Raw genomic sequence first — 23019 nt, 5'->3', positions numbered from 1 at the left:
GCCCGCGTACCACACACACACACAAAAATGTAAATGAACAAATGTTCCTATCTCTAAAAAGTGGTTATAGAGGGAACATATCTTAACGTAAGAAAGGCCATATATGACAAACAAAATTTACATGGAACCACAAAAGACCCCGAATAGCTGAAGCAATCTTAAGAAAGAAGAACAAAGCTGGAGGTATCATGCTCCCTGATTTCAAACTGTACTGGAAAGCTATGGTAATCATAACAGTGTGCTACTGGCACAAAAGAGCCCAGAAAGAAACCCACACTTACATGGTCAATTAATTTACAACTAAGGAGTCAAGAATATAGTGGGGAAAAGAAAGCCTCTTCAATAATTGATATTGGGAAAACTGTACAGCTACATGAAAAATAATCAAAGTGGACCACTTTCTTACACCATGAATTGGAAATGGATTAAAGACTTAAATGTAAGACCTGAAACCATAAAACTCCTAGAAGAAAACAAAGGCAGTAAGCTCTTTGACACTGGTCCTGGCAATATTTGTTTGGACCTGTCTCCTCAAGTAAGGGCAACAAAAGCAAAAATAAACAAATGAGACTACATCAAACTAAAAAGCTTTTGCACAGAAGGAAACCATCAACAAATTGACAATGTCACCTACTGAATGGGAGAAGATATTTGCAAATTATATATGTGATAAGGGGTTAAAATCCAAAATATGCAAAGGACTCATACAACTCAACACCAAAAGAAGTAAATAATGCATTTAAAAAATTGGAAGAGGACCTGAATAGACATTTTCCCAAGAAAGACCAACAGACACATAAAAAGATGCTCAACATCGCTAAACATCAGGGAAATGCAAATCAAAATCATAATGAGATATCACTTCACACCTGTCAGAATGGTTATTACAAAAAAGACAAAAAATAACTGTTGGTAAGGATGTGGAGAAAAGGGAACACTTGTGCACTGTTGGTAGGAACGTAAATTGGTGCACTCACCATGGAGAAGAGTATGGAGGTTCCTCAAAAAATTAAAAATACATTACCATATGATCTAGCACTTCCATATCTGGGTATTTATCCAAAGAAAACAAAAACACTAATTTGGAAAGATATATGCATCCCTTTGTTCACAGCAGCATTATTTACAACAGCCAAGATGTGGAAGCAACCTAAGTGCCCATAAATAGATGAATGGATAAAGAAGTTGTGGTATGTGTACACAATGGAATATTACTCAGCTACAAGCAAAGAATGGAATCTTGCCATTTGCAACAACATGGATGGACCTGGAGAGTATTATGCTAAAGTGAAATAAGTCAGACAGAGAAAGACAAATATCATATGATTTCACTTATACAAGGAAACTTAAAACAAAACAAATGAACAAACTAAACATAAAAATTCTCATAGATACAAAAAACAAACATAAAAATTCTCATAGATACAAAAAACAAAGATACTCTCCAGGTCCATAGATGGACCTGGAGAGTATTATGCTAAAGTGAAATAAGTCAGACAGGGAAAGACAAATATCATATGATTTCACTTATACAAGGAAACTTAAAACAAAACAAATGAACAAACTAAACATAAAAATTCTCATAGATACAAAAAACAAATATCTATGTAAAACATAGATACAAAAAACAAACTGAAAAACAATTCCACTTGAAAAAAAACTCCAAAATCATACCAGAGTTGTTCTAAAGTTAACTTTGACCCTCTGAAAACCTGAAAAGTGCAGAGTATACTTTTGGGTCCATGGAATGTTACTGTGTAACTCAAAACAAATCATGGTCAGCAGAGGGGAGAGGTGGGGTGCTGAGCAAAATAGGTGAAGGGGATTAAGGGTCCCAAACTTTGAGTTATAAAATAAATAAACCACAGGGATGTGGGGATGTATTGTACAGCACAGGGAATATAGTCAATAATGTTGTAATAACTTGGTATGGTGATGAATGGTTATTAGACTTATTGTGTTTATCAACTCATAATGTACATAAATGTCTAATAGTAATATAGTATATTGATATTGTACACCTGAAACTAATGTAATATGCCATGTCAACTATACTTCATTTTTAAAAGGGAAAAAATACTATAATAACTTTTGCTTTTTAAACATAGTAAGTATATTTCATTACTATTTTTTCTGAAAGAAGTATGGCTAAAAGCTTCAAACATGTAAGTCCACAATGTTTTCCAATTTTTTTAAATTCCACACTAACTGAGAGATCATCATGAATGATGTACAAAAGATTATTTTGTGGTAAGATAACTCTAAAGAGAAGTAATTCAAAATCATAGCTGCCAGACCAAAAAGAAACCAATATACAAGTACTTGCAATAAACCCTTAATAAGGAAATTACCAGTTTTACTACTCCCTTTAATATTTTAATACAGTTTTACTACTCCCTTTCATCTTTAAGGGGAAAAAAATAACCTAAGTAATAATGGGTGAATTTATTCTCTCCAGCCTACAGACAAGGACTCACATGGGACTGGGCCCAAATTACCCAAAGATAAATAACTTTAATAGAAAATGCCTTGGTAAATATTTTTGATCTACTTGTGTTTATAGACAACAGAGGTACCACCAGTTTGACATAGTAAGTTACAGAATGAGACCAGGGCTATCATAGGAAGGAAGACTACCTGGTAGCCCATGCAAAGTTGCTTCAGGTTGCTTGCATTTCTCTTTTGCACTTAAAGTCATCTCTACATTTTTTTTCTTTTTAAATTTTTGTTGGAATGTAGTTGACTTACAATGTTGTGTTAATTTCAGGTGTACAGCAAAGTGAAGATACACATATGTGTGTGTGTGTGTATATATATATATGTGTGTGTGTGTGTGTGTGTATACATATATATGTGTGTGTGTGTGTGTATATATATATATATATATATATATATATATATATTCTTTTTCAGATTCTTTTCCCATACAGGTTATTACAGTATATTGAGTAGAGTTCCCTGTGCTATACAGTAGGTCCTTGTTAGTTATCTATTTTATATATAGTAGTGTGTATATGTTAATCCCAATCTCCTATTTTTTATTAAAGCCAAGAAGATATTCTAACCAATTTTGCTGTTGTAAAAATATCATTTTTCAAGTCAAGAAAAAAAAGGAAAATGTTTAGCAAATTAAAATAACATACCTGAAAACCCAGAGGATGCGGGGAAGAGGACTGAGAGTGCCAGGGACAGAATCTGCACTGACATATAGTGGGAAAGTCACATAACTGCCCTGAACCCCCAAATCTGGGAAAGTAACTTACCCCTATACATCAGTCAACTGAGATCAAGCACGTAAAGTACTTTAGTGAGTTAAAGGAACATATGCATGTAGATGTATGTAAAACTGAAAAACAATTCCACTTGAAAAAAAACTCCAAAATCATACCAGAGTTGCTCTAAAGTTAACTTTGACCCTCTGAAAACCTGAAAAGTGCAGAGTATACTTTTGGGTCCATGGAATGTTACTGTATAACTCAAAACAAATCATGGTGAATTTCTTCTTGAGAAAACTGAAAATGGATGTTTCAAAGACCTTTCTAGCTGACTCAGTAACTAAGTAGAAGTTGTACACCATTTTTCAGAGAAATCTGCAAATTGTTTTAAGTTTTTTGCAATTTCACATATGATAGAAGGCACCAAACAAAAATATTTTAAAACACCAAATCAAAGGTGAAGCTAGTTTGATGAAGAAAACAAACAAATGAATTTTTAACCTTAGTTAATTTATATGGTAAAAAGTAAATAACCAATTATTTGAAAATTGTATCTAATTTGCTATCTTCTATAACCTCATATTGTTGAAATATTATGTCTATCTATACTGTTACATCTAAATCACTGTATTTTTCATTGTGTAACTCAGCCCATTGTGAATCTTTTTATGTTTATGTAATACATATCTCCATTTTTCCTACTGAAAAATAATGAGATGATAGATTCACTTAAGGAAAAAAAATTAAGGAACTTATATTACTTTTCTATTAACCCATGAAAATTACAACAACACACATTTATTATCTTACAGTTCTGTAGGTCACAAATTCAGCATGGAGCTAAATTCAAGGAGTTGGCAAGGCTGCACAGCTTTCTGAAGTCTCTAGGGAAGAATCTATTTCCTGTCCATTCAGGTTACTGGCAGAATTTAATTCCTTGCAGTTGAAGGGACCAAAGTCTCCGTTTTCTTGAAGGCTGCAAGCAGAGTGCCATTCCCAGCTTCTGGAGGCATCCACATTCTTTGGTTCATGGCCCCTTCCTCCATCTTCAACACCAGCAATGGCCGGTCAGGTCCTTCTCAAGTTGAATGTTTTTGACCCATTCCTCATTCAGCTTCTTCCACATTTAATTAGTCATGAATAGTTTGGGCCCATAGATAATCCAAGATAATATCCTCCTCTCAAGGTCATTAACCTTAATTATATCTGCAATGTTCATTTACCATATAGGGTAACATATTCACATGCTCCAGGGTTCCAGGGATTATGATATGGATTTTTTGGGGGGAAAGGGGAGTCATTATTTTCCCTACCACAGAAATATTATCTGATATCCTAGGACCAGATAGTTTCCATGTTATTTAAACTTATCCAGGGCATTAAAAAAGATGGAGCTCATCGAAATTCAAATCATGAGGCCATCATAACCCTAATAACAAAACCAGTCAAGAATAATACCTAAAAAAGAAATCTACAAGCTAAACTAATTTGTTAATACAAGTGCAAATGGAGTTACTATGATGTTAGTAAATCAAATATAGCAGCACATGAACAAAAGTAAAGCATGATTAAATAGGGCTTGTTTCAGAATGCAATGAGTGTTGAATATCAAGAAGTATATCCAATTAATATGTTATGTTCATGCAAGTTACTATATTAATAATTTAGAGGAAGAACAATACACAATCTTCTCAAAAGATACTAAAAATGCATTTTGTAAAATTTATCATGCATTATTTAGTGAAAACTCTTACTAATATAACATTAGAACTTTGTAAACCTGAATCTGAATCAATCAGAAACCAATTGTAAACATCATACTTGATGAAACACTAGATATTCCTGCTTAAAATCAGGAATAAAGCATAGGCTATATTTTGAAGTCATAAATTCGACTTACAGGAATACTTCCTTCCCCAAAATATTGCATAAACTTTTTTATGCAATAAAACCCTAACCCTAATCCTAAAAGAAGAAAAATTTGGGGGCTGACTGTGGCCTCAGGCAAGGAAAACATACGTGACATCAATAGAAGTTGAATGAAATGCATCCATGCTTAAACAAAATGACATGAGATTGATTTTATATTCTCTTTTATAACCAGATAGGGTAGAATGCCCATAATATTGTGAAGTTAAAGTTTCAGTGGACACAATTTTTATTTTAAAAATGTGTGCTTTGTTTATGTATTTTTTAAAAATATTTTCAACTTTACTTCTAATCTTCTTTCATTGCATATGCAAAGAAAAAGTTTAGAAAGAATCTCTTTGAATGAGTAACAGTTATCTTTGGTGATGGGAATAGGATTTGGGTAAGTGAAGGCAGATTTTCAAACTTACCACACAACTTCTTTATTTTTGACCCATTTAAGAGCAGTTAAATAAGAATGTATAATAAATAATATAAATAATAAATAAAAAGAATAAATATAACTATAGAATAAAATATAATTAAAATGTACAATAAATAACAGTTAACCTGTAAAATTTTTATCTTTCAAAAAATTCTCAGAAAAAATTCTAAGATTTTTTTTCCTCACACTTAAGTCATCCAAGAAACTATTGTTAAACATCAGTCTTTCAAGTCTTTTCATGATTGTGGCTATCATTTGCTTAAAAGAAAAATAACAAAAAATCTAAAACAACGAGCAAGAAGTATACTGCAAGCTGGAAGATCAATGCTGGAAGCCTCTTAACATGACTCACACTTGTGACCTCAGAGACTAATAACACATTTGCTTAGTTTTCATGATATAACCTCGGGAGGTTATTTCTACAGACAATTTTTCACACATTGCTAAGTATACACTGTTAGACAAAGGCATCAACATTTCTTAGGAAAGGACAACACTGTGTTTAAGAAGCAACTTCTTTCATTAAAAAAAAAAAAAAAGGCTAGGAATTTAGCATTTGACAAGATTAGCCTTACCAGGGAGCATGTACCTATTTCCCTACAGTAAGAGTGGTTAACTTTACCCAAATAAAAATGTTAATACATCAGATCTAAAGATTGTTATATCTTTAAATACTACATAATATTTAAAGTAAATTTCCAGGAAAATTGATAGCCTAAAAATTCATGTAAAATTGAAGATATAAAACAAATTTAAATGACCAAATTCCTATCTTTATCTATCCTCATATAAACAAGTTTAGTCTTGTTCAATTGCATATAGATGCATCTTTGTTGTACAACACAGAATTGTGATTTTGTCAAAAATGAATAAGGTACTTTAAACATACCAAGAGAACTGAATCTATTTGGAAATATAATTTCAGAGTCTCATTTATGGCAATATTAAAGTTTATTTAGCCACAGAAAGATATTAAAGCACATATGGCCTAAAAGGATAATAAGGTATCATGATTCCATTTTCCTCTACCAATGTCACTAAAATTAAATTTAGTGACATTAATTAACCTACTCAAGTAGGTGACTTTTGTCTTTCTACTACCTTCATATTCCTCTTTTTGGATCATTCTGTAAAATAGCCTCTATTTCACTCGTTATTAAACTTTACATCAGACCCACATAGGGAAGCCATTAACAATGCAGTTGCCGAGCAGGAGTTTCAAGATGGCGGAAGAGTAAGACGCAGAGATCACATTACTCTCCACAAATACATCAGAAATACATCTACACATGGAACTGCTCCTATAGAACATCCACTGAACGCTAGCAGAAGACCTCAGACCTCCCAAAAGGCAAGAAACTCCCCACGTACCTGGGTAGGGCAAAAGAAAAAATAAACAGAGACAAAAGGATAGGGATGGCACCTGCACCAGTGGGAGGGAGCTGTGAAGGAGTAAAGGTTTCCATACACTAGGAAGCCCCTTCGTGGAAGGAGACTGCGGGTGGCGGGGGGGGAAGCTTCGGAGCCGCGGAGGAGAGCACAGCAACAGGGGTGCGGAGGGCAAAGCAGGGAGGTTCCTGCACAGAGGATAGGTGTCGACCGGCACTCACCAGGCCGAGAGGCGTGTCTGCTCACCCGCCGGGGCAGGCGGGGCTGGGAGCTGAGGCTCGAGCTTCGGTCGGAGGGCTGGGAGAGGACTGGAAGCGTGAACACAGCCTGAAGGGGTTAGTGCACCACGGCTACCCGGGAGGGAGTCCGGGAAAAACTCTGGACCTGCCGAAGAGGCAAGAGACTTTTTCTTGCCTCTTTGTTACCTGGTGGGCGAGGAGAGGGGATTCAGAGTGCCGCTTAAAGGAGCTCCAGAGACAGGTGCGAGACGCGGCTATCAGCGCGGATCCCAGAGACGGGCATGGGACGCTAAGGCTGCTGCTGCCGCCACCAAGAAGCCTGTATGCAAGCACAGCTCACTATCCACACCTCCCCTCCCGGGAGGCTGTGCAGCATGCCACTGCCAGGGTCCCGTGATCCAGGGCCAACTTCCCCAGGAGAACGTGTGGTGTGCCTCAGGCGGGTGCAACATCATGCTGGCCTTTGCCGATGCAGGCTTTCCCCGCATCTGTACCCATCCATCCCCCGGCCTGAGTGAGGCGGAGCCACCGAATCAGCTGCTCCTTTAACCCAGTCCTGTCTGAGAGAAGAACAGACGCCCTCCGCCGACCTACACGCAGAGGCGGGTCCAAATCCAAAGCTGTACCCCGGGAGCTGTGCGAACAAAGGAGAGAGAGGGAAATCTCTCCTAGCAGCCTCAGGAGCAGAGGATTAAATCTCCACACTCAACTTCATGTACCCTGCATCTGTGGAATACCTGAATAGACAATGAATCATCCCAAATTGAGGAGGTGGACTTTGGGAGCAAAGATATATATATTTTTTTCCCCACTTTTCTCTTTTTCTGAGTGTGAATGTGTATGCTTCTGTGTGTGATTTTGTATTTATAGCTTTGCTTTTACCATTTGTCCTAGGGTTCTCTCTGTGTTTGTTTTTTTAATTACTTTTAAAAAATTTTTTTAATAATTATTTTTATTTTAATAATTTTATTTTATGTTAATTTACTTTTTTATTTAATTTTATCTTCTTTCTTTCTTTGTTTTTCTCCCTTTTATTCTGAGCCGTGTGGATTAAAGGCTCTTGGTGCTCCAGCCAGGCGTTAGGGCTGTGCCTCTGATGTGGGAGAGCCAAGTTCGTACACAAGAGACCTCCCAGCTCCACGTAATATCAAACGGCAAAAATCTCCCAGAGATCTCCATCTCAACACCAAGACCCAGCTTCACTCAAGGACCATCAAGGTACAGTGCTAGACATCCTATGCCAAACAACTAGCAAGATAGGAAAACAACCCCATCCATTAGCAGAGAGGCTGCCTAAACTCATAACAAAGCCAGAGACACCCCAAAACACACCACCAGACATGGACCTGCCCACCAGAAAGACAAGATCCAGCCTCATCCACCAGAACACAGGCACTAGCCCCCTCCACCAGGAAGCTTACACAACCCACTGAACCAACCTTAGCCACTGGGGACAGACACCAAAATCAATGGGAACTACGAGCCAGCAGCCTGAGAAAAGGAGACCCCAAACACAGAAAGTTAAGCAAAATGAGAAAACAGAGAAACACACAGCAGATGAAGGAGCAAGGCCAAAACCCACCAGACCTAACAAATGAAGAGGAAATAGGCAGTCTACCTCAAAAAGAATTCAGAATAATGATAGTAAAGATAATACAAAATCTTGGAAATAGAATACAGAAAATACAAGAAACATTTAACAAGGACATAGAAGAACTAAAGAGAAAACAAACAGGAAAAACACAGTAAATGAAATTTAAAATTCTCTAGAAGGGATCAATAGCAGAATAACTGAGGCAGAAGAATGAATAAGTGATGTGGAAGATAAAATAGTGGAAATAACTACTGAACAGCAGAAAAAAGAATGAAAAGAATTGAGGACAGTCTCAGAGACTTCTGGGACAACATTAAATGCACCAACATTCGAATTATATGGGTCCCAGAAGAAGAAGAGAAAAAGAAAGGGACTGAGAAAATATTTGAAGAGATTATAGTTGAAAATTTCCCTAATATGGGAAGGAAATAGTTAATCAAGTCCAGGAAGCACAGAGAGTCCCATAGAGGATAAATCCAAGGAGAAACATGCCAAGATACATACTAATCAACCTATCAAAAATTAAATACAAAGAAAATATATTAAAAGCAGCAAGGGAAAAACAACAAATAACACACAAGGAAATCCCCATAAGGTTAAGAGCTGATATTCCAGCAGAAACTCTGCAAGCCAGAAGGGACTGGCAGGACATATTTACAGTGACAAAGGAGAAAAACCTACAATCAAGATTACTCTACCCAGCAAGGATCTGATTCAGATTACATGGAGAAATAAAAATCTTTATAGACAAGCAAAAGCTAAGAATTCAGCACCACCAAACCAGCTTTACAACAAATGTTAAAGAACTTCTCTAGGCAGGAAACACAAGAGAAGGAAAAGACCTACAATAACAAACCCAAAACAATTGAGAAAATGGTAATAGGAACATACATATCACTAATTACCTTAAATGTAAATGGATTAAATGCTCGAACCAAAAGACATCGACTGGCTGAATGGATACAAAAACAAGAACCATATATAGGCTGCCTACAAGAGACCCACTTCAGACCTAGGGACACATACAGACTGAAAGTGAGGGGATGGAAAAAGATATTCCATGCTAATGGAAATAAAAAGAAAGCTGGAGTAGCAATTCTTAAATCAGACAAAATAGACTTTATATTACAAGAGACAAAGAAGGACACTACAAAATGATCAAGGGATCAATACAAGAAGAAGATATAACAATTGTAAATATTTATGCACCCAACATAGGAGCACCTCAATATATAAGGCCAATAATAACAGCCATAAAAGGGGAAGTCAACAGTAACACAATCATAGTAGGGAACTTTAACACCCCACATTCACCAATGGACAGATCATCCAAAATGAAAATAAATAAGGAAACACAAGCTTTAAATGATATATTAAACAAGATGGACTTAATTGATATTTATAGGACATTCCATCTAAAAACAACAGAATAAACATTCTTCTCAGGTGCGCATGGAACATTCTCCAGGATAGATCATATCTTGGGCCACAAATCAAGCCTTGGTAAATTTAAGAAAACTGAAATCATATCAACTATCTTTTCCAGGGCTTCCGCGGTGATGCAGTGGTTGAGAGTCTGCCTGCCGATGCAGGGGACACGGGTTTGTGCCCCAGTCCGGGAAGATCCCACATGCCACAGAGCGGCTGGACCCGTGAGCCATGGCTGCTGAGCCTGCGCATCTGAGCCTGTGCTCCGCAAAGGGAGAGGCTACAACAGTGAGAGGCCCACATACCGCAAATAAAAAATTATATATATATTTTTTTTTTTTTTTCTGACCACGACGCTATGAGACTAGATATCAATTACAGGAAAAAATCTGTAAAAAATACAAACACAAGGAGGCTAAACAATACACTACTTAATAACCAAGAGATCACGGAAGAAATCAAAGAGGAAACCAAAAAATACCTAGAAACAAGGCTTTCATGGTGGTGCAGTGGTTTAGAATATGCCTGCTAATGCAGGGCACACAGGTTCGAGCCCTGGTCTGGGAGGATCCCACATGCCGCAGAGCAGCTGGGCCCGTGAGCCACAACTACTGAGCCTGCGCGTCTGGAGCTTGTGCTCCGCAACAAGAGAAGCTGCAATAGTGAGAGGCCCACACACCGCGATGAAGAGTGGCCCCCGCTTGCAACAACTTGAGAAAGTCCTCGCACAGAAACAAAGACCCAACACAGCAAAAATAATTAATTAACAAACTCCTACCCCCAACATCTTCTTTAAAAAAAAAAACAAAAACAAACCTAGAAACAAATGACAATGAAAACATGACAACCCCAAACCTATGGGATGCACCAAAAGCAGTTCTAAGAAGTTTATAGTAATACAATCCTACCTTAAGAAACAAGAAACATCTCAAATAAACAACCTAACCTTACACCTAAAGCAATTAGAGAAAGAAGAACAAAAAAAACCCCAAAGTCAGCAGAAGGAAAGAAATCATAAAGATTAGATCAGAAATAAATGAAAAAGAAATGAAGGAAATGATAGCGAAAATCAATAAAACTAAAAGCTGGTCCTTTGAGAAGATAAACAAAATTGATAAACCATTAGCCAGACTCATCAAGAGAAAAAGGGAGAAGACTCAAATCAATAGAATTAGAAATGAAAAAGGAGAAGTAACAACTGACACTGCAGAAATACAAAGGATCATGAGAGATTACTACAAGCAACTGTATGCCAATAAAATGGACAACCTGGAAGAAATGGACAAATTCTTAGAAATGGACAACCTGCCGAGACTGAACCAGGAAGAAATAGAAAATATGAACAGTCCAGTCAGAAGCACTGAAATTGAAACTGATTAAAAATCTTCCAACAAAAAAAGCCCAGGACCAGATGGCTTCACAGGTGAACTCTATCAAATATTTAGAGAAGAGCTAACACCTATCCTTCTGAAACTCTTCCAAAATATAGCAGAGGGAGGAACACTCCCAAACTCATTCGATGAGGCCACCATCACCCTGATACTAAAACCAGACAAAGATGTCACAAAGAAAGAGAACTACAGGCCAATATCGCTGATGAACACACATGCAAAAATCCTCAACAAAATACTAGCAAACAGAATCTAACAGCATATTAAAAGGATCATACACTGTGATCAAGTGGGGTTTATCCCAGCAATGCAAGGGTTATTCAATATACGCAAATCAATCAATCTGATACCCCATATTAACAAATTGAAGGAGAAAAATCCATATGATCATCTCAATAGATGCAGAGAAAGCATTCAACAAAATTCAACACCCATTTATGATAAAAGCCCTCCAGAAAGTAGGCATAGAGGGAACTTTCTTCAACATAATAAAGGCTATATACGATATACCCACAGCCAACATCGTCCTCAATGGTGAAAAACTGAAACCATTTACACTAAGATCAGGAACAAGACAAGGTTGCCTATTCTCACCACTATTATTCAACATAGTTTTGGAAGTTTCATCCACAGCAATCAGAGAAGAAAAAGAAATAAAAGGAATCCAAATAGGAAAAGAAGAGGTAAGTCTGTCACTGTTTGCAGATGACATGATGCTATACATAGAGAACCCTAAAGATGCTACCAGAAAACTACTAGAGCTAATCAATGAATTTGGTAAAGTAGCAGGATACAAAATTAATGTACAGAAATCTCTAGCATTCCTATATACTAATGATGAAAAAACTGAAAGTAAAATTAAGGAAACACTCCCATTTACCATTGCAACAAAAAGAATAAAATATCTAGAAATAGACCTACCCAAGGAGACAAAAGACCTGTATGCAGAAAATTATAAGACACTGATGAAAGAAATTAAGGATGTTACAAATAGATGGAGAGATATGCCATGTTCTTGGATTGGAAGAATCAACATTGTGAAAATGAGTATAGTGCCCAAAGCAATCTACAGATTCAATGCAATCCCTATCAAACTACCTCTGGCATTTTTCACAGAACTAAAACAAAAAATTTCACAATTTGTATGGGAACACAAAAGACCCTGAATAGCCAAAGCAATCTTGAGAAAGAAAAACGGAGCTGGAGGAATCCGGCTCCCTGACTTTAGACTATACTACAAAGCTACAGTAATCAAGACAGTATGGTACTAGCACAAAAACAGAAATATAGATCAATGGAACAGGATAGAAAGCCCAGAGATAAACCCATGCACATATGGTCACCTTATCTTTGATAAAGGAGGCAAGAATATACAGTGGAGAAAAGACAGCCTCTTCAATAAGTGGTGGTGGGGAAACTGTACAGCTACATGTAAAACAATGAAATTAGAACACTCCCTAACACCATACACAAAAATAAACTCAAAATGGATTAAAGACCTAAATGTAAGGCCAGACAGTATCAAACTCTTAGAGGAAAACATAGGCAGAACACTCTATGACATAAGTCACAGTAAGATCCTTTTTGACCCACCCCCTAGAGAAATGGAAATAAAAACAAAAGTAAACAAATGGGACCTAATGAAACTTCAAAGCTTTTGCACAGCAAAGGAAACCACAAACAAGATGAAAAGACAACCCTCAGAATGGGAGAAAGTATTTGCAAATGAAGCAACTGACAAAGGATTAATCTCCAAAATTTACAAGCAGCTCATGCAGATCAGTATCAAAAAAAAAAAAAAAAAAACCCAATCCAAAAATGGGCAGAAGACCTAAACAGACATTTCTCCAAAGAAGATATACAGATTCCCAACAAACACATGAAAGAATGCTCAACATCATTAATCATTAGAGAAATACAAATCAAAACTACAATGAGATATCATCTCACACCAGTCAGAATGGCCATCATCAAAAAATCTACAAACAATAAATGCTGTACAGGGTGTGGAGAAAAGGGAACCCTCTTGCACTGTTGGTGGGAATGTAAATTGATACAGCCATGATGGAGAACAGTATGTAAAAAAACTTTAAAAAGTAAAAATAGAGCTACCATATGACCTAGCAATCCCACTACTGGGCATATACCCTGAGAAAACCATAATTCAAAAAGAGTCATGTACAAAAAGTTCATTGCATCTCTATTTACAATATCCAGGACATGGAAGCCACCTAAGTGTCCATCAACAGATGAATGGATAAAGAAGATGTGGCACATATATACAGTAGAATATTACTCAGCCAAAAAAGAAACGAAATTGAGTTATTTGTAGTGAGGTGGATGGACCTATAATCTGTCATAAAGAGTGAAGTAAATCAGAAAGAGAAAAACAAATACCGTATGCTAACATATATATATGGAATCTAAGGGAAAAAAAAAAGGTCATGAAGAACCTAGGGGCAAGATGGGAATAAAGACACAGACCTACTAGAGAATGGACTTGAGGATATGGGGAGGGGGAAGGGTAAGCTGTGACAAAGTGAGAGAGTGGCATGGACATATATACACTACCAAACGTAAAGTAGATAGCAAGTGGGAAGCAGCAGCATAGCTCAGGGAGATCAGCTCCGTGCTTTGTGACCACGTAGAGGGGTGGGATATGGAGCGTGGGAGGGAGGGAGACGCAAGAGGGAAGAGATATGGGAACATATGTATACGTATAACTGATTCACTTTGTTTTAAAGCAGAAACTAACACACCATTGTAAAGCAATTATACGGCAATAAAGATGTTAAAAAAACAAAAAACAAAAAAAAATGCATTTTCCTGTGATTCAGTCCCTGATTCTGAATCATTAGGATGGGGATGGGCCCAGGAAACTGAATTTTAATAGCCACCTCTGGTGATTCTGGCTAAAGTTCTCTGAATCACAGTGCTCTCAATTTTTTTTAAGACTCTCTTGAAAATTATTTGTGTTGAGGGCTAAGCTAGGATAGTTATCAAGGTGTTTTCTTGTTTGATTTATAATTTTCTACCAATTGAATTTTCTTATAATTTACATATGCCTCTGGTTAAAAACTACTACAGTTCATTTTCCTACCAGTCTTTAAACCTTCATCAAAAATTTTAATAGTCTGCCTTTCATGATTAACTTCACTTGTCTTTTTTTTTTTTTTTTTTTGCGGTACGTGGGCCTCTCACTGTTGTGGTCTCTCCCATTGCAGAGTACAGGCTCCAGACGCGCAGCCTCAGCGGCTATGGCTTACGGGCCCAGCCGCTCCGCGGCATGTGGGATCTTCCCGGACCGGGGCACGAACCCGTGTCCCCTGCATCGGCAGGTGGACTCCCAACCACTGTGCCACCAGGAAGCCCTTAACTTCACTTGTCTTTAATGGCTTTTAAGAGTCTTAATCCACTGTAGGATTTTGATATACACCTCTGTACAGTATGTTTCTTGAGTGAATTTTCTACTTCCCTAACTGGAGAATAAATGTCCCATCCAAAACTACCTGGTACAATGTTGTACATTCTGTGATTGTTCAGCAAATATTAGCACCTGACTAAACGTCTCAATAAGAATCTGCAACAATTTTAAAGCTCTCTACTGGCAGTTTCAGTCCCTTTTTGAGATACATTGTTCAGAAGTTCTTCACATTTCACCTAAATCCACCAAGTAAGTGCCTTCTTTTTATGTAGACAGCAGAAAGGAAGAAAATTCTATCACAACAAAGAAATTATTCGTAGTTCTTAGAACAAATAAATCATCATTCAACTCCTTTCCCCTGGTTTAATTCTAGTTCATCAAATTACTCTTTACATTTCATTTGCAAGAAATATTTTCATTGAAAAAGTCTAGTGCCTATGTTCTAATTACTTACTAAAAGAAATTTATATTCTAATATCTCGTGTTGATAATTTCCATTGGATTAAATTCATTGTGAACCATTAGAGTACTACAGGACTTCTGGAATGTATTCATAAATACTAGTTTACTCATGATTAATATAATCTTTTTTTAAAACATACCATGTTTGTTTGTTTTTCTACAACCCCCAAAGTGTGTATCTTTGCCAAAAGCATTTCAAAGCCATAATCTTTTAAAGAAGCAAAATTAAAACCGAGTAACACACCTAACTATGACTTAACTATTTCTACTTCAAAAAATGGAACACTTCAGTTCAGTATTCAAATTTACAAAAGTCATTTTATAGATATCTAAGTATCTAGAACTATTGGCAATCAGTTACCTAATTATTAGATGCTTCCCTGATTCTCAGAAATAAAAATGTATTTTGATATAAGCAAAAATTTTCAAGTGCTCTTTCCCAGAAATTCCCCATCTGTGTTTTTACATCACTTAAACACACCTAGAACATCAGTGATTTTCTGGTAGTGTAGCGCATCAAAGGCATCAAACATTTGTGTAGTGTTCAGTGTGATACACACTGAAGCATTTTGAAAATATTTTTTAAACATAAAAACCAAGAAAGAGATCTTTAGAATGAAACAATCTAGTTACCAAAGGGTACATTAATCAAATCATATAAAAAAACATGATTTCCACACTCATGAAAGTAGACTGAGTGCAAAACTTTCTAATTTCATCTGCTAACATAGCCATCTATATGGATCATGAACCGAGTATTAAAATAAAATATGCCTTGTCTTGAACAACACTGTTTTGTTAATTCTGTATTTTCATGTTTTGAAAATGGAGAACGTATTTGGACTAATTCAAGAATATCGTATAAGGACCTTATACCAAAGGTTTTTAATGAAAGTGTGCAAAACCACCCCCGGCCCCCATATGACTACAGAACATAATTTTAAAGTCGAAGTCCTAAAAGCTTGAAATCTAGACTCAATATCTTGTACCAATTTTCCTCTCACTCACTCTTCAAAACAGAGATGGGCATCATCAACCCCCATGCCAACGGGAATACAGAGCCCCTGGAAGCAGCAATAACATTCTGTTGACTCAGAGGATATGTCACCTGTTAGAATTAATCATGCATCATTTTATACGTTCGATTGAATTAATTCCTCTTGTCATTTCAAGGTTCAATAAAGCCTCTTTCAAATTACAAAGAAATGAATAAAGAAGATTCATATAAGTATTCTTTTAATGCTTATTAATGGTTTTACAATGATCACAATTAAAAAGATTTCTTCAGAGCAACAGTAAAACAATGATCAGTACCATAGGCACTGAGCTTCTAAATTTAAAATCCATGACGTTGCTTTTTAAAGTCATTTGATGGTGGTCTGTTTTTACTATATCAACAAAATCATTCATGGTAGAAAAGAAACAGATCCATAAGTAAACCTAGTGGGACTTGATTAATTTGTACAGATAATGGGCCAACAGTTGCTTAGTAAGGTTAAAGAAAAACATATAATATTTTTGCAGTCATGACAATGCCAAATGCCATGCTTTGGGAGACCAAAAAGTTGTAGATATTGCTTACAAATGTAGTCACTCCTGTAGATAAACTGGACATTTACATTGTTTAATTCAAAATGCATTCTAAGAGTTATTCTCAATCAGGTTTTAAAACATAACCCTGGAACTAGCATTATTACAATAATAAATACAATTGAATTTTCCAAATTTTCTTAGTTGTTAAATGTGGGCTGCCTTCACACTAAGTGCCATATGAAATTCCTAATGGCAGATATCAGGTTAAGATTCTTTTACTCAACACATACGGAGGATGTGCCCCTCCTGGTTCCTGAAAGAGGAGTGGGAAAAAAAATCTTACAAACATGTACCAACTTTAAAAAGCTTGCCATACAATTGCAAATCAAATAAGAACAGCATCACAACTAGTGGGGCTTCTTCCTCCTACCTTTCTCCTCATTCGAAATAAAAAAATACAGTGAAGTGGGTAAATAAAGACACCTCCACAAAGCTAGTATAACAAAGTGGATTATTCCACGTGGGAAACCACCACAGCAAGTCAACATTCATTTCCCCCAAGGATTTTATACCTTTGACCTCTATGCATAACATGGCATATCACATAATTGCACCATAGAAAAGGTGATTAAACAAAAGATCTACTTGTCTCTTAACTAAATGACGACTTGAACTGCCTCAGTAGTTGACACACACCAAAAAGACAAGCGTAAGCTATGGTTTAGAAAGGCATGCCTTTCTAAAGAATTTGAAAGAATTTGAAAGGCATGAGCAGAAGGAAACAAAAGCCTCTATGAGCCAATGTCCTCAAATACAGTACAGTGATCCCCACATCTGCATCCCTGGAAAAATGATACAGCAAAAGTGTCCAAAATAAAATGACTTAAGGCATCCTTAACTAAGAAAGATGTGCTCACCTCTGTAAGTCCAGGAAATGTGGCATCCTTTCTCTCTTCATGGGGCTCCAGGGATCTCAGCTCCAAAAGTAGAACACAAATCCTGCCTACAAGTCTTCACCATGAGTCATCATGCCCTGTGCACAGTGGGCGGGCTGGTGATCAGAAAACTAGGGATTGGGCTTTCCTGGTGGTGCAGTGGTTGAGAGTCTGCCTGTGGATGCAGGGGACACGGGTTCGTGCCCTGGTCCGGGAAGATCCCACATGCCGCAGAGTGGCTGGGCCCGTGAGCCATGGCCACTGAGCCTGCGTGTCCAGAGCCTGTGCTCCGCAACGGGGGAGGCCACAACAGTGAGAGGCCCGCGTACCACACAAAAAAAAGAAAACTAGGGATCTGATGGATCAGACACCTAAGAAGAAATGCTACACTAAACACAGGACGTCATTGGGCTTGGACCAGCATAGAACAGCTATGATGAACATCAGGGGAAATGATGACAGTTCAGGTAACTTGGTCAACAACCACTGGCCAAAGCCAAGTAGCTGTTCAATGTGATAATTTGGTCGATAAGCGAATTTGATCAAAACTGAATGTGTGCAGTTATTGTTTTTCAACTATGAGTAAATTTGGTGTGCTGCTGCTCCTGTATTGCCCTGTCTCCCCATCCACCTAACTGCACAAGGTAAAATCAGAATGGTTTTGCAAGTTACGAAGACACATTTCCAACAACTGAGCATTCCTTGAAGCAATCTGATGGTTCTCCATTCCTTGGCACAAAAATGGAAATGCAGTCTGACAAGCTTAATATGTTTGAAAAACAAAGAAACACTGCCCAACACTCAAAAGCCATGCCTTAATTTTTAAATAATGTATTACAAAAACAATAGCATGCTCACAGGAGAAAATAAAACACAGACAAGCAAAAAATGGAACATAACAGACATCAAAAAGCAATATGGCTGGAAATAAGCCAAGTAACCAAAACATGATTAAACCACATGTTTGCCATGTAGATCCTTCCTTATGCATACATATTCATAGAGTATTATATTTTTACATGACAGTTTACATGCCTAATACATTAAGTATCAGACATTTAAGTTGTTCCAATTTTGCAATATGATGAATAATAGTACAGAGAAGACATATGGGCTAAAGTTACTAAATAGAATAATGCAAAGATGTAGAAAAATATCAAGTGGACAAAAGAAGTTTTGCAAAATATATGACAGTTTAACAAACTGAAGAATCAGAAAATATTAGTGATTGAGGAGTCTCACATTTAACAAAATTGTCATGTAAACCTGCTTATCTACTTGCTTTAAGTCCAAATATTTTCGATCAACACATGTGCTACAAAGAGTTTGATATGTATCAGTAGGACTCAGAGGCTTTTTACATAGATTCATTACATAAAGTATAGGCCTCGTATTTGAATGCCTTTGCTATTGTCCCACGTGAAAATATCATAGGATCACCTCCCCAGACGAAATTAATTCCTCTTGCTCTATTTCTTGTTTATCGCTTGGTCTTCCTGTGCCTCCATCCACACAGCAAGACTTTGAGAGTCATCTTTTTTCATGTTACCCACATCCAATCGATCCCTGAGCTCTGCTGATGCTTTTTTAGTTCATTTCAGATCAGTCCCACTCTCCCTCTCCCAACTCTGAATATTCTTGCCTTAGCTGGAGGTGGAGGTGGCAGGGCTCAGCTGGCCTGCTGCTGGGCTCTGCCCTCCACATCTGCCCCCCTTTACCCATTCTCTTTTCTGCTGTCAAGTGACCTAAAACTTTCTAAATCTGAACACCTCGCTTCCCTACTTAGAACCTTTGAATGCCTCCGATTACTCTCAGATTTAAGTCCAAATAGCACAGACATACAAGGCCTTTCTTGATTTGGCCTCTCCCTACCCCTGCAACCTCATCTAGTATTTCTACCCCACCCCCTCCATCTAATCCTAAGCAATTTGACGTAATTTCAGTTTTCCCAAAGTATCACGATTTCTTTCATTTCTATATTTTGGAACATGTTACAGGTTTCTGCCTTAGGGGGCAAACAAGAAGACAACTCCTATTTATACTCCACAATTTGGTTAAGAGAACATCTTGTTTAAGAATGTATCCTTATACTTTTTGAATAGGTAAATTTTATACAGTAGTATGTGAATCATATCTCAATAAATGGTTATTAAACAAGAAGAATGCATCCTTTTCAATGATGTACCAAAACTCATTTAGCATCATATACATCTCCTACAACTTTGCAAGCCTCCCGCACCTCCCTCTATAACATTTATACGATATTTGCATCTATTGGCACATCTGACTCCTGAGGGCAGGACCCTGACAAATTCATCTTCATTTTCTCCTCAATTAATATAATGTCTGGCACAAAGCAGACAGTAAATGCTTATTGAATGAATGACTAAAAGATTATAATCCTTAAACACAGTGATACACAGTTGAAACAAATTCTAATAAATCCAGCAAGTGTTAGAACTGAGTTTATCACCTGGATTGAAGTCAACTGGGTATCATTTGTCACTTAGAATGTAAATTACCCTAAGGACTAAATTACTCTTGGATTGATCGATAGCAACCTTTAAATTTCAAAGCACAGGCATGTACATGTAATTGTGATTTAAAGCAATGTAATCATTTCCCAATGAAATACATCCTTTGTCCTCAATTTTAATTATAAGAGTTAGTATTCATATTTACCAATCTGCATGCAGGAATGAATTACCATCTGGCTACTATAAGCTGTGTTTAATTAGCTTTAAAACATTTTTTCTAAGAGTGTCCGTCCTTCCAACTTAAGCACCACTAATTTTCTTGGCTGCCACATTATAGAACAAATAAAGTAAACATATCCTTTTTAGTGGGGCCAAAACATTCATTACAAATACTTAAAACCAGCATCCACACCCAACCCAAGAGTCTTCATTTCTTTGCATCACCAAATATATAAACTTTCTTTTTCTTTTTTCCTGTTTTCAAAGCTTTTTCATAAATGGTAAAGATCAATCTTCATGAGATATATTACTAACAACCAAGTTTTCATTAATTGTCAAAATAACAGAATAACATAATGCTATATGTTCTTAGTTGGAAGAGAGTACAGCCCAGAAGAATTATATACAGATAACATGGGCAAACTTTAGACACATAATCTACTGATTACTTTCCTAACAGAATACATCTCCTGGCACAGCAAACCTGGCTTCCTCTCCACCATTCAGCAGGAAAGACAGAGGAGTCAGAGAAAAAGGAATAAGGGATCTTTTCTTGCCTTCTCTGAGCTGATGGGGTGGGGCGGGAGAGGGGATAAAGTCTCACTCAGTAACTCCCAGTTTTCTATCTGCTGGTTTAGGAGGAGAGATTGTATCTAAATAACCTCCACTATCTCACCGCCATAATTCCTTGTTTCAGCACCGTGCTTGTCTTTTTTTAGAACTTGGTGATTTAGACTCCTCACATAAATTTCCTGCTAGCAAAACTCTTCTCAGTTTGTAAAAGAGGATTGAATATTTTAATATTTTACAGTATTCCACAAAGAGCTTCTGCAATCCTAGTCTGGAAGTCGCTGAACAAGCATAGGGCATCTGGGAGGAGAACTTAAATAGTCAAAGGATTTCATGACAGGAGAAGGACGTCATCCTTTAGAACTGAATCGAGAAGGTACTCACAGGCTCACCCCGTGATCCATCCTGCCCTGGAGCACCTGGAGGTCCTGCTTCTCCCTTTTAATGATAAAAAGAAATAGAGAATTCCGTTTGCACATATGCTCACTAAAATAATAATATGTGACATTACATACTAAAGCATGTTAAATATAGACAAAACCAAAAATTACTTCTGCATTATTTTTTTTCCTTTCCTTTCCTTTAAAAAAATTGAAGTATAGTTGATTTACAATGCTGTGTTAGTTTCAGGTGTACAGCAAAGTGATTCAGTTATACATATATATTCAGTTTTATGTATACATTTTTCAGGTTCTTTTCCATTATAGTTTATTACAAGATATTGAATATAGTTCCCTGTGCTATACAGTAGGTCCTTGTTGTCTGGATTATTGAGATCAACTTTTCCTGACATCAGATAACTCATTCTGAAATTCATAAGGTGACTATATAAATATCAAATCTATACATGACAGCAGATAATTGAGTTGTTATAAAATAACTGGGGTACTTGTATACTTCTTATGAGAATAGGATTATTCTTCCCTTCAAAGTAAATGTGACTTATATCACATTTATATCAGTCTTTTTTATATCTATTTTTATTTTTACTTTAAAATTTTTCACCTGTCAGACATAATGTGACCTTGCCTCTCAAGAGTTGCATTTTAAAATCAGAAGAAAACTTTCATTAAGAATGCAGCTATTTATAGGTTATTACTTGAAATTATTTAGCACTTTAATCCAGTATCTATTTAAAATAAACATCTATAATGTGCATTTTAAGTAGCTGTTCAAATTACAATAGTTTTCAGTTACATATCTTTAAATTACTCTGCTCGAATTATTTACGCACCTTATTTTACACCCACTTTCTGGAACTCTATAAGTTTTTCCCAAATGAATCAATTGCTAGCATGTAAAAACGTATCTGACACTATGCCTACTAAAACAATAAGTACTAGATGAATCTAATCCTAAAATGTATAATATCCACAGATCAATACAGCTATTAAAGTGCCTGGACGAAAATAAACAGCGGTTGGGGAGAGTCCCTTGAAATAGACACAGACACACACCACACACACACCCTCAAACATTTAGACTTTTTGAAACCTATGAGTCATCAAGAGCCTTGATACTGTGTGTCTGCCCAGCAAAGTATTACATCTTAACAAGCAAAGTTCTCTGCAAACAATTGTGCCACACTTGGCATTGTACCAGAGAGAACATTTCATCCTACATGAGAGCAAGAGAGAAAGTAAAACAAAAATGAAAATATTTTTCTTGTAAATAACTCAAATACCTGAGTCAAAATAAGTTTAAGGGGGAAAAGGTCTCAGAATACATGTGCTGAAGCATATGCCAACACCATTTTCTATAGTTTCATATTCTAATGAACTCCCCAAATT

The 23019-nt window shown here is 36.7% G+C and overlaps 1 protein-coding gene across 2 annotated transcripts in view; it reads right to left on the bottom strand.

Annotated features, from left to right (window-relative positions):
* Positions 1-23019, bottom strand: part of COL21A1 (collagen type XXI alpha 1 chain) — a 126061-nt gene that overhangs the window by 26067 nt on the left and 76975 nt on the right. For both annotated transcript variants that reach the window (XM_065885361.1, XM_065885363.1), the window contains one exon: positions 21614-21667. In XM_065885361.1, coding sequence (XP_065741433.1) covers positions 21614-21667 — 54 coding nt within the window. The remainder of the gene's footprint in view (positions 1-21613; positions 21668-23019) is intronic.

This window comes from Phocoena phocoena, chromosome 10, assembly GCF_963924675.1.
Source record: "Phocoena phocoena chromosome 10, mPhoPho1.1, whole genome shotgun sequence".
NCBI classification, from domain to species: domain Eukaryota; kingdom Metazoa; phylum Chordata; class Mammalia; order Artiodactyla; family Phocoenidae; genus Phocoena; species Phocoena phocoena.
The sequence above is the reverse complement of the archived record's forward strand: the minus strand, read 5'-3'. Positions and strand labels throughout refer to the sequence as shown.